The sequence below is a fragment of the Uranotaenia lowii genome, chromosome 1 (genome assembly GCF_029784155.1).
Source record: "Uranotaenia lowii strain MFRU-FL chromosome 1, ASM2978415v1, whole genome shotgun sequence".
Classification (NCBI taxonomy): domain Eukaryota; kingdom Metazoa; phylum Arthropoda; class Insecta; order Diptera; family Culicidae; genus Uranotaenia; species Uranotaenia lowii.
In genome coordinates, this window is record NC_073691.1 from 77,475,945 (window position 1) to 77,493,310 (window position 17,366).

The 17,366-nt window shown below is 35.9% G+C and overlaps 1 protein-coding gene across 1 annotated transcript in view; it reads right to left on the reverse strand.

Annotated features, from left to right (window-relative positions):
• Positions 1–16,577, reverse strand: part of LOC129739864 (sushi, von Willebrand factor type A, EGF and pentraxin domain-containing protein 1-like) — a 42,765-nt gene extending 26,188 nt beyond the window's left edge. The window contains exons 1-3 of the mRNA XM_055731406.1: positions 15,582–16,577; positions 6,971–7,895; positions 6,642–6,905 (exon numbers count right to left, since the gene is read on the reverse strand). Coding sequence (XP_055587381.1) covers positions 6,642–6,905; positions 6,971–7,895; positions 15,582–16,145 — 1,753 coding nt within the window. The 5' untranslated portion in view covers positions 16,146–16,577. The remainder of the gene's footprint in view (positions 1–6,641; positions 6,906–6,970; positions 7,896–15,581) is intronic.
• Positions 16,578–17,366: the final 789 nt, after the last annotated feature.

Genomic DNA, 17,366 nt, shown 5'->3' on the forward strand with positions numbered 1-17,366 from the left:
ACCTTCTAAAGTATTAATCGTAATTAATGTTCAATTTCATCTGCACGTCCTTAACTGCATTCTTATGGAAATTGTTACAAATAATGTTGAATTTGTTTTGGGACCACCTTTCATAAAAAGTGAGATCCTTGAAACTATTATACACACCATCTCTGACCCAAAAAACCCTCGGATACCAAATTTCACTTCATTCCGACCGACCATTCATACGTGATGTTGTTACAAAGAAAATGCCTCCATTTTTATATATAATATGAAGAGATAACTTTGTATGGGGACCCCCCTTTCATAAAAAGTGAGATTCTTGAAACTATTATACAAACCATCTCTGACCCAAAAAACCCTCGGATACCAAATTGCACTTGATTCCAACCGACCATTCATAAGTGATGTTGTTACAAAGAAAATGCCTCCATTTTTATATATAAGAAGATGAAGAGATAACTTTGTATGGGGACCCCCCTTTCATAAAAAGTGAGATTCTTGAAACTATTATACAAACCATCTCTGACCCAAAAAACCCTCGGATACCAAATTGCACTTGATTCCAACCGACCATTCATAAGTGATGTTGTTACAAAGAAAATGCCTCCATTTTTATATATAAGAAGATGAAGAGATAACTTTGTATGGGGACCCCCCTTTCATAAAAAGTGAGATTCTTGAAACTATTATACAAACCATCTCTGACCCAAAAAACCCTCGGATACCAAATTGCACTTGATTCCAACCGACCATTCATAAGTGATGTTGTTACAAAGAAAATGCCTCCATTTTTATATATAAGAAGATGAAGAGATAACTTTGTATGGGGACCCCCCTTTCATAAAAAGTGAGATTCTTGAAACTATTATACAAACCATCTCTGACCCAAAAAACCCTCGGATACCAAATTTCACTTCATTCCGACCGACCATTCATACGTGATGTTGTTACAAAGAAAATGCCTCCATCTTATATACAAAAATGGAGGCATTTTCTTTGTAACAACATCACGTATGAATGGTCGGTCGGAATGAAGTGAAATTTGGTATCCGAGGGTTTTTTGGGTCAGAGATGGTTTGTATAATAGTTTCAAGAATCTCACTTTTTATGAAAGGGGGGTCCCCATACAAAGTTATCTCTTCATCTTCTTATATATAAAAATGGAGGCATTTTCTTTGTAACAACATCACTTATGAATGGTCGGTTGGAATCAAGTGCAATTTGGTATCCGAGGGTTTTTTGGGTCAGAGATGGTTTGTATAATAGTTTCAAGAATCTCACTTTTTATGAAAGGGGGGTCCCCATACAAAGTTATCTCTTCATCTTATTTATAAAAATGGAGGCATTTTCTTTGTAACAACATCACGTATGAATGGTCGGTCGGAATGAAGTGAAATTTGGTATCCGAGGGTTTTTTGGGTCAGAGATGGTGTGTATAATAGTTTCAAGGATCTCACTTTTTATGGAAGGTGGTCCCAAAACAAATTCAACTTTATTTGTAACAATTTCCATAAGAATGCAGTTAAGGACGTGTAAATGAAATTGAACATTAATTACGATTAATACTTTAGAAGGTAAAACGAAGTTTACCGGGTCAGCTAGTTTATTATAAATATTTATTCATTTCTCCTACCCTTCTATTCGCCAGTAATTGATTTTCAGTGTGTGCCGCACACTTTTACCCAAAACACAAATACGCTAACTTTTACCCAAAACACAAATACGCACACCCCAAATCTTGTAGCAATTTTACATTTTACTCACGCCACGCATTAAAAACCTAAGCTAACTTAACATTATTACTCACGGGTTCGTATCCTACTTTAAAAACAAACATCTGACAGGCCGCATGGCAACGGCCCCGGAGCACCTTCGATGTCTGCTTTCTGCTGGATCTAATCCGGCTTGGCCACACGAGAGTGCCGATCACCATAGTGAATCTAGAATCTAGCTCCCGAAAAACGACCCGTAGAAAACAAACTAACTTTCTCCTTTTCTCAAAGGTTTCCTTCGCTATTTTGTCACTTTCCCTGTTGGGTTTACATTGATAAACCGGTTCTACCAGCCCAGTCTGCAACCTTTGGCTCTATTTGGTTTGACGTGTTCATCGTTGGGACTGGATGTTGTAGCGTGATGTAGAGCTAACCGTTGCCTAGAAGTTAAAAAGAATGGATGTTAACCCGATCCGTTTTTATGCGAATTGTTTTCGCTCCCCTGGGGCGCATGTGGAACGACCCGGCCTTTCATAGGTTACGGCTTCGGGACGCAACTGCGATTTTGGTTGCTGAGACTTGTTTATGTTTACATCTTGGTTACTGAATGTCTCCCATACTATTCGGGAGACTTGAGACGAGCATCTCATCAAATGTAAACAAAAACAAGTCTCAGCAACCGAAATCGCAGTCCAAGTTGCCTAGTGTGGACTAGGCTTTACGCAACACCAACAGAAACGGCAATGTTGTTTTGTGTTTTCTTTGTTTACGTTTATACATGTGTTTTCGTTTGACAAGTTACACTCTTAATTATAAACATAGAATGTTGGCTCGATTTTACACAATCACTACACGCTCAAAATTTAATAACCACAAATAATTAATTATAACGCTACAAAGGCTACAAAAATGATTTTACATAGCGGCATAATTATTCCAAAAAGATGAATTAATTTACAATACAATAAAAAACAATGAAAATAAGTGAAACGTTTATAAATTTTCAAGCGCAATTATAGTTCAATATTTCAAGCTCTGAATATTTTGTCCCCGCCAATTATCCCCGCTAGGATCTCGAAAAGAATAAAAGGTAGAAACTGAGCTGGAAAATGATGGCATACTTATTCAAAATATTTCAAAAATTTCATTAGTTTAACTATAAAATTCCCTAAGTTTATTTGAAAATAAAAATAAATTATAAATTCAAATTATCGGCTTTATCGTTTAAAGTTATGTTGTTTTAGTAAAAACATTTCAAGATTACGAAAATGAAAATTCGTACAGTAAGGCACAAATTAATGACATGTGATAAAAATGTTTCTATCACTAATTTTATTAGTCTTATATATATATATATAAAAATGGAGGCATTTTCTTTGTAACAACATCACTTATGAATGGTCGGTTGGAATCAAGTGCAATTTGGTATCCAAGGGTTTTTTGGGTCAGAGATGGTTTGTATAATAGTTTCAAGAATCTCACTTTTTATGAAAGGGGGGTCCCCATACAAAGTTATCTCTTCATCTTATATATAAAACTAGCTGACCCGGTAAACTTCGTTTTACCTTCTAAAGTATTAATCGTAATTAATGTTCAATTTCATCTACACGTCCTTAACTGCATTCTTATGGAAATTGTTACAAATAATGTTGAATTTGTTTTGGGACCACCTTTCATAAAAAGTGAGATCCTTGAAACTATTATACACACCATCTCTGACCCAAAAAACCCTCGGATACCAAATTTCACTTCATTCCGACCGACCATTCATACGTGATGTTGTTACAAAGAAAATGCCTCCATTTTTATATATAATATGAAGAGATAACTTTGTATGGGGACCCCCCTTTCATAAAAAGTGAGATTCTTGAAACTATTATACAAACCATCTCTGACCCAAAAAACCCTCGGATACCAAATTGCACTTGATTCCAACCGACCATTCATAAGTGATGTTGTTACAAAGAAAATGCCTCCATTTTTATATATAAGAAGATGAAGAGATAACTTTGTATGGGGACCCCCCTTTCATAAAAAGTGAGATTCTTGAAACTATTATACAAACCATCTCTGACCCAAAAAACCCTCGGATACCAAATTGCACTTGATTCCAACCGACCATTCATAAGTGATGTTGTTACAAAGAAAATGCCTCCATTTTTATATATAAGAAGATGAAGAGATAACTTTGTATGGGGACCCCCCTTTCATAAAAAGTGAGATTCTTGAAACTATTATACAAACCATCTCTGACCCAAAAAACCCTCGGATACCAAATTGCACTTGATTCCAACCGACCATTCATAAGTGATGTTGTTACAAAGAAAATGCCTCCATTTTTATATATAAGAAGATGAAGAGATAACTTTGTATGGGGACCCCCCTTTCATAAAAAGTGAGATTCTTGAAACTATTATACAAACCATCTCTGACCCAAAAAACCCTCGGATACCAAATTTCACTTCATTCCGACCGACCATTCATACGTGATGTTGTTACAAAGAAAATGCCTCCATCTTATATACAAAAATGGAGGCATTTTCTTTGTAACAACATCACGTATGAATGGTCGGTCGGAATGAAGTGAAATTTGGTATCCGAGGGTTTTTTGGGTCAGAGATGGTTTGTATAATAGTTTCAAGAATCTCACTTTTTATGAAAGGGGGGTCCCCATACAAAGTTATCTCTTCATCTTCTTATATATAAAAATGGAGGCATTTTCTTTGTAACAACATCACTTATGAATGGTCGGTTGGAATCAAGTGCAATTTGGTATCCGAGGGTTTTTTGGGTCAGAGATGGTTTGTATAATAGTTTCAAGAATCTCACTTTTTATGAAAGGGGGGTCCCCATACAAAGTTATCTCTTCATCTTATTTATAAAAATGGAGGCATTTTCTTTGTAACAACATCACGTATGAATGGTCGGTCGGAATGAAGTGAAATTTGGTATCCGAGGGTTTTTTGGGTCAGAGATGGTGTGTATAATAGTTTCAAGGATCTCACTTTTTATGGAAGGTGGTCCCAAAACAAATTCAACTTTATTTGTAACAATTTCCATAAGAATGCAGTTAAGGACGTGTAAATGAAATTGAACATTAATTACGATTAATACTTTAGAAGGTAAAACGAAGTTTACCGGGTCAGCTAGTTTATTATAAATATTTATTCATTTCTCCTACCCTTCTATTCGCCAGTAATTCTCATAATCTTGAAATGTGCTTACTGAGAGAATATAACTTTCACTGATAAGGTCGATAAATTAAGTTAACGAAAATAATATGAAGTTTATAAGACTAAAAATGAATCAGTTTTGAATTAAATCAATCATAGATAAATGATTAACTATTGACTAGCAAATTGAGCAAAAAAAAATGATTCTTTAATTGTTCATAATACTTTATTCATTGATTATAATGATGCATGATCGAAAAAAGTAAAATTCTGCAGTTTTATCAAAAATTTGGGAAGACAAGCAATTCTGGCATAACTGAAGAATGAAAAAAAAAAAAACATTTTTTCATACAACAAATATGTTGTTATCTGCAAAATGGTTCGATTTTTGCTTTTGTATATATCTCAAATTCAATAAGTCTGTTTTCCGAGAAAAACTGAAGTGTAGATTTAGAAGGTGAATGATGAAAATATTTGAGCTACATCACGTGGTTTCCAAGATTTTCAATTTAGTAAAAATGGTTGAGAAACAAGAGAGATATAGCAGTTTTAAGCGAGGCGTGTCAAATTGACACTCAAGGTCTGATTAGGGAGTTTTTTTCCTTATTTTTGCGTCCATTAAAAATGTAATGATGCAAAATTAAAGAATTCGAGAACCCAATGAAGGTCCCTGAAGATTTTTTTATTTGGATGCCTCCGAATAAAGTTACAAACCGCCAAACTTCCAATAGTGTCATATTGACACTCAAGAGCGCATTAGGGTTAAATGTCTCTCACACATAAATTCAAAACCATTAATATAAAACCTAGGAATATTTTGTTCAATCTCTAGATTATTTTGTGAATATATGAATCGAAAATACTCACGTGTTTGCAGGACAATTTAATTTGAGTAAGTGTTATTTTTCAACAACCTATGAATTAAACCAGGGATGCAATTCTATTGAGCTCTCTGGAGCCACTCTTTTTGTTTATGTGTGATATTGGCTAATCTATTTGACTGTGTGTGCGTAACATGCACTAGTCCAGTGATATCCGATCTTAATTGAGTCATGAAGAGTGTTCGCCAATCAGTGAGTAGTCAACCTTGTCAGTGGTAATGCTGTAAAGTAGCGTTTGTATGTTGGATGATTCCTCGTGCTTAGCCAAATTACATAGTTTGTTTTTTTTTTTGTTTAGTTGAATAAGATTTTCAAGCCAATATAGCTTTGGTGGACTTTTTATGATTTTTTTTTTTGCAAAACCTAGTTCCTGTTGTTTGAACGGTGCCACAGTTTTTAAAAACCTTAATACAAATGGTTTATTAAACACAAATCCACAGTTTAAAGATTTTTTTTGAAGGATACTGTAACAAATTGAGGGTTTCTTATAAAATGTTAGGGTAGCCTCGAAAATGGTCATGTCAGATTTCTGAACCGACCACATACATTTTGCTAATTGATTCTGAAAAAAATAACTTTTTTGGTTCAGCAGGTTATCTCAAAGCGCTCAAAGTTATGATTTTATAAGTTTCTCAAAATGGAAATAGCATAAAACGTCTTATTATTTCAAGAAATAAAAATTGGCCAAAAATCGACTTATGAGACTTAATTTGGAATTCTTGGACAACCGAGTGCTTTAAAGGAATGTATTTTAGAATTAACTTCTAAAATAACAATTTTTTTCATACCACCATTCCTTTTCTAACGTAGATAGAACTTATAACCATTTCGCCAAGTGGAAGTCAGAATAGGGACTTACTCATCCATAATATAACTGAAAAATAGCTCACGTTTACAAGAAGTTTGCAGGCCGTCCCATTTGGAAAGTGGCAGACAGTTGCGGCTGTTTGAACCGACCAAGTAGAACCCATGGCCACACTTAAACGCACACTCCGTATCGATCGGCATCGGCTCCGTCGATCTCTCCGTCGAGATGCTGTAGTTAGTCAGGAAAGATTTGTTCCGCGGGGAATAGTCGAAGTATAGGTTCAAATCCGGATTCTTGCAGACCACCAACCCATAGTACGGTATGCTCAAAGAAGGACACGTTTTCACTGAAATTCAAAGAGGGTTTTTAGAAGTTGTCTAGTTTATTTTTTCAAAAGAAAAACAATCTTACAGACACATTTCGGTTCATTGCCAGACCAAACCCCGTCTTCCTGGCACAATCTTATACTGTCTCCAACCAGCTGATAGCCCGATTGACATCGAGTTCCGCAAGCTGCATTTAAAACCTGACCACAAGCGTTTGGATGCTTTACAAAATATCCATTTTCGGGAGGAGATAGTTCAGGACATGTTATCACTTGACAGTGACCATCTTCTGCTTCTTTGTACCCATTTTTGCAAACACAATCGCTAACATTCATTGCCGGAACTGCTTGTGTGATATAGTTTGTGTCCGGACAGGGATCACATTTGTTCTGCTCGGCCCAGTAGGTTCCATTGGCACAGGGATGGCAACCTCCTCGTCTTCCGGTTCCGACATACCCCGGAGGACAAATGCACGAGTAATGGCCAGAACTGCTATCGCATCCGCAGCTTGCATTGGGATCACAGCATCCAATCATATGACTGGCGAAAAATGCAGGTTCATTTTCGCACAGCACATTGCACAAACTAGCGTTGACCGCGATATGCTCCCCACTTTTATAGTCACTATGTAGAGCTTTACGAGCCAGGGTCTCAAAATGATCAAAACTATCGAGCAGAAAACTGTGACTTTCTCCCGGTTCGCTTGATATGTTGTACAGTTCTGCATAATTTCCACTCTGAATACCAATCGAATAGATGGTTATGCCGTTGCGCCTCAACTCCGCTGCTAACGGAACAGGACTCTTTCCGTTCGAAAATCCGTCCGTGATAAGGAAAACGATTTTCTTGCTTTCAATGCGAGCGCTCCGGAAAATTTCTTCAGCTTCCTTCAATGCTCCATATGTGTAAGTGCCACCTCCAGTGAACTTTATCTTCGGAACCTGATAGTTCAACAGCATACATTTGTCGTTATCCTCAACCGACTGCGATATCTGATCGATGTGGCGAATCTGAAAATTAAAATACCGTAAGATTGTAGCTCAAGGATCAGAAAATTTAGAGTTCTTGAAAAATAAGAAACAACATTTCTAAAATTTTTAAAAGTATTTCATAATTCAGAAGCAAACGTTTTAAAATGATAGCTGAATGAGTTCTTTAAATATGCCAAAGACCCTTTCCAAGCACCCCTCAACTGGAAAACCGATTATTATTTTTCATTATTCAAAAATAATTTGTACACGATACACCAGATTATTTCTTGAGTTTCATTCTCCATCAAAAGATATTCAGTTACCTTTTTTAAGAATTGAGTATGTTATCTTCGAAATTGAACAACTTAAGTATGGAAATAAATTGATTTTAACAATAATTCTTTATTTGAAACATAACTTCACATTCACAAACTAGCTATAAAAAAATAAATTATTGTAAAAGGATTGTAAAAAGGCCATTTTTAGATATAAGATTCAGAATAATCACTGTAACTTCACGCTCTAGAATCGGTAATAAATGTATCTTTTTTAAGCGCCGACGTCATGAAAATGTTTCTGCTCTTAGTCCATGATTCCTATAACAGTCACATATTGTCGAGAATTGGGGATCTCTTCAAACTTTTTGAGAGGAATTCAATGCATTTTTAAGAATGAAAATCGGTTCTGAATGTTGTGAGTTGCACCCGGGTAAATAATGCGTTGTGACGTCACGAAACTTGATTTCCATTTTTTCGGAACCGTTCATGACTTATTACTTCAACACAATAATAGTATTTCTTCAAAACAAGTTTTACATAATATTGCGCTTCAATACCTGAATTCAATTATCAAGTTTTTAACGAAATCAAGTATCATAATTTTTTCGAATAAACGCGGTTATTTTAAAATCTCTCTAAAAGAAAAAAAACAATATTGTTCTTGTTGAACACTGGATTCTGTTAGAATTAAAACAAATTCGATGTTTGTTTACTGAGTGTGAAGATCGTCAGCTGTTATGGCTTTATGTAAACAACCAGTCTATCACAATCAGGAAGGTTTCGTGAAATCTAGAAAATAAAGATTCTGTCTCTTTGGATTCAGAGCTCAGGCTAAACAGAAGTGTTTCAATTACCTAAATATAGAGAGAAATATCGAAACTTACAGATTCGCGAATAAACAAACAATCATAAACATGAAATCCTCATCGATTTTTTAAAAGAATATTTGTGAATCATCTGCAGATTATCATCTCTAATTTGAATAAAAATCTTGCAAAAAGATAAAGTTAATCTATATTCGAATGATAAACCGCGCTAATCAAAGGTGTCCACGATGAAATTGCCACACTATGAAATTGCTCTAACTTGTTAACCGTTGAGTAGAATTTAATGAAAACTTGGGTGGATTTAGTTCATAGTGCATTGTTTAAGTCCTTTTAAAGTCCTATGATCAAAACTCGCGGAAATGGATTCGGAAGAACAGCTTGTGTGTGATAAAAACTTGCGCATTCATTACGGGAACAAGCATCTCTCGCTAAAACGTTGGGAATCGCAAATTCCCCGGTGTTGTGAGTGATTATAATCATGTATAAGCTTATAAGCTGTTCGAGGAACAATTGATCAACGATCGGAAGCCCAGAAGTAAAGGAAAAAGTATTCCGTACAACACCAAAAATCACAACCGCGTAGTTGGGGCCTTCAACCAAAACCCGAGAGCCTCCTTTCGGGATATGGCTAAGAAGCCGAAGTTTTGTCCAGAAGGCCAAAACTAAGGATGGGCTTCGAACGTTCAAGGTACAAAAGGCCCCTAATCACGACGAGAAGCAGAACAAGTCCGCCAAAACCCGTTCTAGGAATTTATACCTCAACATGCTAACGAAAGTTGAATGTTGCATCATGAACGACGAAACATATGTGAAAGCCAACTTCAAATAGATCCCCGCCAACCTGTTTTCCACGGCCAAAGATAAGTTCAGCGTTCCGGAGCATATCCGCACTCAGAAGATGTCCAAACTTGCGAATAAATTTCTGGTTTGGCAAGACATCTGCACGTGCGGGAAGCGGAGTGCACCTTTCGTGACCCAGGACACGATGAACGAACAGGTGTACATGAAAGAGTGCCTCCAGAAGCGACTGCTTCCTCTCCTGAAGGCCCAGAACGTCCCAACAATCTTCTGGCCGGATTTGGCCTCATGCCACTACTCCAAGGACGTGCTGAAGTGGTATGCGGACAAAAAGGTCAATTTTGTGCCAAAAATGTTCATTTCATCAAATGTATAAAAAAAAATAAAAAAGATTTGACGAAGTTATTGAGTTTCGCGTCAAGGAAGAAGTCATAAAATGGCCGAGTTTTAGAATCAGGGATCAAAACTGCGTGCGATAGTGTGCGTTCTTTTGCACCACCTTAGTAAAAATGTACCTCATTGGTCGAAGTCGCCATTCATCGACAGCATACAATGTTTCATGTAATGTCTTAAACAAAATCAAAGCATCCTTTGATTTACGCATTTGCTTCTTGGCGCGCAGCACGGCGACGCTATTTGTTCAAAATCATATTACGTGTGTAGCACCAAACCGAATAGGGACAATGGGACTAGCGACGCTTTTTTACTATCGAAATTTCTGTCATTCGCAGGTTTGTTTTTCTTTTTTCAGTCCAGTAGGCGATTTCGATGTAGTACTCGAACATTGTTGATGTTATTTACTGTACATTTTCCTTAGACCATCAATCGCATGCTCCAGGTCTCCTAGGAAACTTGCGGTGCGTCGTTATCATTTTCAACGTCGCGACGTATTATTAGATTATTAGCGCTCATCTTTTGGATTTTTTCTGCATGCATAATAATCAACTTTATTTGCGTCCGAAACATTCCTCCTAATAAGTTTCCATGGCTACATTTGGGCGCTTAACACTTGACTCTGTGATGGCGTCGCGTTACGTCAAAATCGTTCATGAACAACTGTAGGGGAGAATGGGGATACTTGATCCCCTTTTCTTATGTTCATCATATTTTTTTTGGGAAAATTTAGCAACTCACCCACTTTAGCATTTTATGCCAGCGTATAATTTCTAGTTCATATGCTCCAAAAATTAGAAAGAAACATGAACTCGCAGACGAACTAAAAGCATTTCCGTATGACCAAAAATTTTTTGATATTTTTTAAGTTACAGGAGACTTGATCCCTTATCGAGGGTGCCCTGACCCTAGGAAAAAAACTGATTAAATCCGGAGATAAAGGGTCCGTTGACTATTTTTTGTCATATCAGTTCCCATTTGTATCAGACAAAGAGAATTTTAAAAGTTTTTCTACTACCCTGGAGCCATTGCATAACTTAACCCTTTCCTTCCCACGAGGGTTTTCACGTTTTAAAAATAGAAATATTGATTTACAACTAAAGTTCTAGAACAAAAGATGCATAATTTAAGGCTACTTTAATGATCCATTCGATAAATTAGGGTTTTGAGGTGGATCATATATGCTCCATTGGGAAGATAGCAACACATAGGGTGTAAATCAGGCATGTCAAACTCGTTTAGGTGTGCGGGCCGCATTAAAAAATTTCTACGACCTAGAGGGCCGCAGCCAAAATCAGCTAGAAACCAAAACATATTAGTTTCGCGAAGATTAGATACAATACAATGGAATATAGTTAAAAGTAAACTTGGAATGAAATTTTGCGTTAAATTTTTATTAAAGCTTTTAATGTTTAACATTCTTATATTATAATGCATTATATCTATTGTACTGATGCTTGACATCTTTTCTGAGATACTAGTTCATTAATATAAAGTTGAAGTTTATTTGTCACTGACACTTTTATTATTGATGATAAATTTGTATCAGATAATCTCGAACAATGAGGAGTTTTTGTAGCTTTCATTATGAAAAAAAACTGCTCACATAAGTCACATAGATAGGTACTTGCAAACATAGCAAGAATTCCGGTAACAAATTTCCGGTGTTAGCATCATAAGTTTTTTTGTCGCTAGAGTAGTGTCCTTTGACATTGTACTCTTTTGGCACACTTATGCTGAAATTTCATATCAAGCAGATTATTTTGTTTAATATCGATGTGCAAAAATAACTCAACTCCCATTTTGCGTGAAATATTCTTTTTTCGTCCTGAATTTTTCTCCTGCTAGTAGATGGTACTGTAGTAACTAAAAAATTAGTTATTAATTTCCATTTTTCTGAAAAATTAAAAAAAAAATGCTCTGAAATATTGGCTTATATATGAGGCTCTTGGAGCCAAAGGGGTGTAAGTGCAAAAATGATCATTTTTGAGATAATCACTCTAAACAATTAGTTGTATTAAAATCTTTATTCAGTGCTTATTTCAGATTTTTATAATTTTATCTTCATACTTTTTTGAACGGAAAAACACTACAACTTCCCAAACAGTATATGGAAAATCGCACATCAAAGAAACTTTGAAGTGTGCCATCTCGAAAGTAGCTTTTGTGCACTAATACCCCTTTGGCTTTGAGGCCCTCATATGATGTGATAGCAATTGTTTACAAAAAACTTAACTTTATTCATTGACGCCAAGTTTCAAATTTAAAATCGATCTCTGAATCCGGAAAGATGTCAAAAAAAAATATCTGCGAAGAGCAGTTTATTGGTCAGATTATAGAATATGATAATTTTATAAACAGTAGCTGAAGATATTTTTAAAAAAAAACTCATTTTTTTTTTCATTTTACAGTATTTCAAAAACTGCTATGATCAGAATTTTAGATTTTTTTTTCATTTCAGTGACCGGTATGGTATTAAAAATGACTCTCAATTTACGAATTTAAAATATTGTTAACTAGTGTTATTAAAAATGTATACTGTTTATACTCACGTATTCGGATAGGCTTGAGACAATAAGAAGACTCCAGCGGTGGGATATGTTTTTGTTCAATTCCGGTGCAACCAACAAACTTACCGCAAAATTAACTAAACGTTAGACAAGTGGTCACTGAAATAAAATTATTCAGAGCTACAAATTTAATCACGGAAATTTTTTGATTATTTAGCACGTGCTTTTTTACAACGAATAATGTTTTTTAAAAAAAATATCACAATATGTCTGTTGTTCCTTCGGTAAAGCAAAAATAATAGTACCAAAATACTTGGAAGATATTTATGACGTTTACGCTATGAATGTTTACGCACAATCTTACACGGAAGCGGAATCTCACCTCAATCAGAGCAACAGTGTTACACGTGTTTTTCTGATAGGAAATTTGAACATCGAAAAACATTTGCATTAACTTGAAAACGTTACATTAAACTTTAGTTTTTTTCAGTAATATTTTACATAAAAATCAGTGGTGTATTTTTAATTTAACAATTTAAGACGGGGCTACGCGGGCCGCATGCGGCCCGCAAACCCCCAGTTTGACATGCCTGGTGTGAATGAAAAACAAGAAATAATTGCAAAAAAACATGGAATTCCATTACCTCATTGATCAGAAACTAAAACGATCCTGTTTGGTAAAAAACTTCATTGGTATACCCATCCCTCGAAAGTCTATTTATTGAAATATTTGAAATTTTCATTTTTGCCTTGAACAATGGCCGCCATGACACTTTGCGCCAGGAAAGGTAAACATGCCGTTTTTCGAAAAAATCACAAACTTTTACAAATATTCCGAGACATTTGGTCATTTTAGAAGATGAAATAACTATCTTGAAGAGAAATTTTGTTTTACGGCATGATTTTCATGAGTATTGATGAAAAGCTCCTCAAGAAGAAAAGTACGTTTTGTAAGCAACCTTCTGCACGTCAGCATTTTTATTTGAGGAAAATACTAAAAACTCATCAAGTTATTGAACAAAAAATGATGACTTGATTTAAATTCGAAAAAAATCCGACTTTTTTTAAGTTTTTCATCTGCCGAGCAAAATCTAGCAAATCGATTTTCTACTAATTTCGTGCAATGTTTCTTCACTCATATCTACACATTCGGTGAGAAAATAGTGTTGATCCAAAGCGCCCAGTTCAATTGCGAGCTGGCAAAGTTGTGGATCACCTGTGCTACCATGGGAAGGAAAGGGTTAAGGCAGAATTTTCTAGTTTTTAGATAAATACAGTATTTTGAGTCATTTTTAACAGATAATTAGGGGAGAATGAGGATACTTGATCCCTGGGGATACTTGATTCCTTAGCTATATCTCAAAACTGGAATGTCTTACAAAGATCAAATGTTCTAGAAAAATGTGCCAAAATGAGCAAAATAACAATGCTTGTAGTTTAAAAATTTTTTACAAAATAATTGTTTGAGTAATTGAACTTTGTTTGAAAAATTTCACAAAATGTAACTTGAAGATCTTTTTTCACCACTTTAAAATGTTCCTTACATGGGAAAATTATGAAAAAAAAATATTTGTTCCAATATATCAATCGTTCGAGCGTAAAATGAACTTCATAACGCCATGTTTTCAAAGCAATGGAAAACTCTCAACTTTTTTCAGAAAAAGTTTTCTAAAATGTTGATTATGGGTATAATTGATCACCTAGAGTTGGGTACAATTGATCCCCCTTGCAAACGGCATATTCTTCTTCTGAATTGATCGTTATGATTGCTGATCACGACATTACTAATATTCATCCAAATACTAATATTTATCAAACAATTGTCTAAAGAAAAGAGCAATAATAATTAATTTTCTCTTAATTATAAAAAATACCGCCTTTAAGTATGCAATGTTTTTAGCGTTGAGACAAAGTTATAGAATTTTCTTCTAATGTCTGCTATAAATTGTGAAATGAGAACAAACATGACCAAAATAGTCAATTAACATTCTATCTTGGGGTTTTGTTTGATTGTTATACAAGGGTTAGGGCTTCCTGAATAAAAGATCAAGTCTCCTTCAATAGGGGATCAAGTCTCCCCAAAACTTCAGAAAAATTGCAATTTTTTTACTCCCACGAAAACGCTTTTAGTTCATCAACGGGTTCAAGTATCGTTCTAATTTTTGGAGCATAGAAACTTGAAGTAACAAGCTGTCAGAAAATGTCAAGGACAGCGAGTTGATAAATTTATCCAAAAAGATATGGTGAAAATAAGAAAAGGGGATCAAGTATCCCCATCTCCCCTACTGGATAAACAGATGTTAGTAATTTCATGATAACCAATTATCAAGATCCATTCTGAAAAAAATATATCATATTAGAACAAATATTTTTATTCTAATTTTTTTCATCTGAGAAACATTCTAAAGTGATAAAAAAAGATCTTTTTCTCACATTTTGCAAAAATTTTGAAGAAAGAATGTAAGACATTACTGTCTCGAGGTATAGCGAAGGGATCAAGTATCCCTGGATCAAGTATCCTTATTCTCCCCTATGGATTCAAAGAACTATTTAATAATAAAGTTTTTGATTGTCCCCAGCCCCACCTATAGATAAACCACAAAGCTTAGATTGGTTAGTGAGACCCTCCAGAAATGAACGTGCCTTGATATGTTCTGTAAACAACATGCTTCTGTGTCTGTGTTCCAGAATAAGCGGATAGGCTAAATGACATGTTCAATACAATGAATTTATTTTCTTATCCATTTTTACAGTTTTTCAGGTATATGATGAAATCGGTTAAAAAAAGGTTTTTTATACCTGACCAGAACCGTGCAAATATCGTGAAGATAATAAACTTAGTAACGTTCAAAATCATCCATAAAATGTGTTGAAAATATTGTTTTCATTTCTGGCAAACCAAATTACACCCCTACTTACAATTTTATTCTGCGAGCTGAACGTGACCACCGCAACGCGCGTGTAGTTGTAGCTGACGTTGAAATCGGACAGCAGCTTCTTCACGAACTTTATTTCACTGCCAAAGTTTGTTTTTCCCACGCTCGAGCTGGCGTCGATCAGGAACACAATGTCCACGCGCTTATGTTTGGTTTTGATCTTCTCCACGTTCGCTTTGAACGATCCGCTCAGCCGGTCGACCTTGATCTTGATAACGGAGTTCTCGTTCTTCAAAATTTCATTACTCACTCCCAAAACCTCGGGCGACATGCTGTCTGCTGTCTGGCCGAGTTCAACAACTGGCGCTGCTGCCGGAGGCGTGTTGCTTACTTGCTTCCTTGCGTCATCGTCGTCCGCCTCCTTAACGCTGTCTGGCGCATTGTCGGCATCGTCGTACTCCTGATAGTCGTCTGCGCCTGTGGACGATTGCGATGTTGATGGCGCTAAAGTTTCTTTCTCGACATCAACGATGCCTTTATCAGCGGTGCCAAGTACGATCAGTACCAGAGGCGCCAATAGAACCAGACGGAGTGGCGCCTGAATCATTTCGCGGCGTATGATGTCGTATATTTACCACTTTGTTACTAAGAAAATTTCAAACTAATCCACACTCTTTGCACATAGCCATTTCATAAATTGTGACAGCCGTTCCCCATATGTTGATCGTTGAAAGTGTTCACAACTATTTATGTTTCCTCAATGTCCAGTATCACGATACTGGAAGAAGCTAGAAGAAAACTTAATCCAACTTAAAACATCTTCAACCGATGTTGCACATGGTTGAAGTTTTCGCGCCAAGCGCTCGACATCTGCTAGACAAATTAACCTATTTTCTGCTCCGGCACATGAGCACACTCGCCGCAAGTTCGACCAAATAAAGTGATTTTCTTGGCTCGATGTCTAGTTTTCTCGAGTAAGAATCATTGATTCAAGTAATTTTGGTTCAATTGCATTCAAATTATTAGCAATACATTCAAAACAACATGCTAATTTAACAATCAAAACCCCAACTGGAAGCTATTAGATGAATCTTCAAATTTATCTTCAGAAAAAACCCGTTTTTCACGTATTCCATCAAAACAGTACTACAATCTGGCCGAGCTAATAGGCGAACACTGATAAGAGCACACTTTCACTTCCGTTCTAATGCTCCTTATGGCAATGTGAACACATATTCTCGAAGCACTTTCTTTACCGCTTCGATTCACCACCAAAAGGCGCAAGATGTTTTCCGCTCGACGATCTACAATGTACTGAACCTATGAGCTTGACCGCGTCTCTAAGTCCTACTATCGAAAACAGCATCATGATCCGATTGGGGAGGAAGACTGTTCAGGAAATATGTTCAGCCAGCAGTCAAAACTCGGGGATATGAGACACTTTTTCGAAAAAAATAATGTTGTTATGCTTAGCATGTGTATTCGGGAGAGAAAACCGATCTGCGTTCGGTTAATTCTGAATCATACCATGTGACTGTTCGGTTTGTTTTGATCCGAAGAAGCACGTGGGGGAAGCTATGTTTTTATATGTATCAATTGGCATTTACAGCAGTTCAACGCCTTATCTGAATGTAACTATTATGTAGTAAATATACCATAGATTTTTTTCCAATTAAACGGTCCATGCTTTAGGTTTTAAGGAACCATTTACAATGAAATTCTGTTGGCGACTTTATAACTTTTAAAACCTTCCCTCTTGATATTGGTCTATATCAGGGATGAGCAAAGCGCGGCCCGCGGGCCGCAAACGGCCTTCAAGATGTCGTTG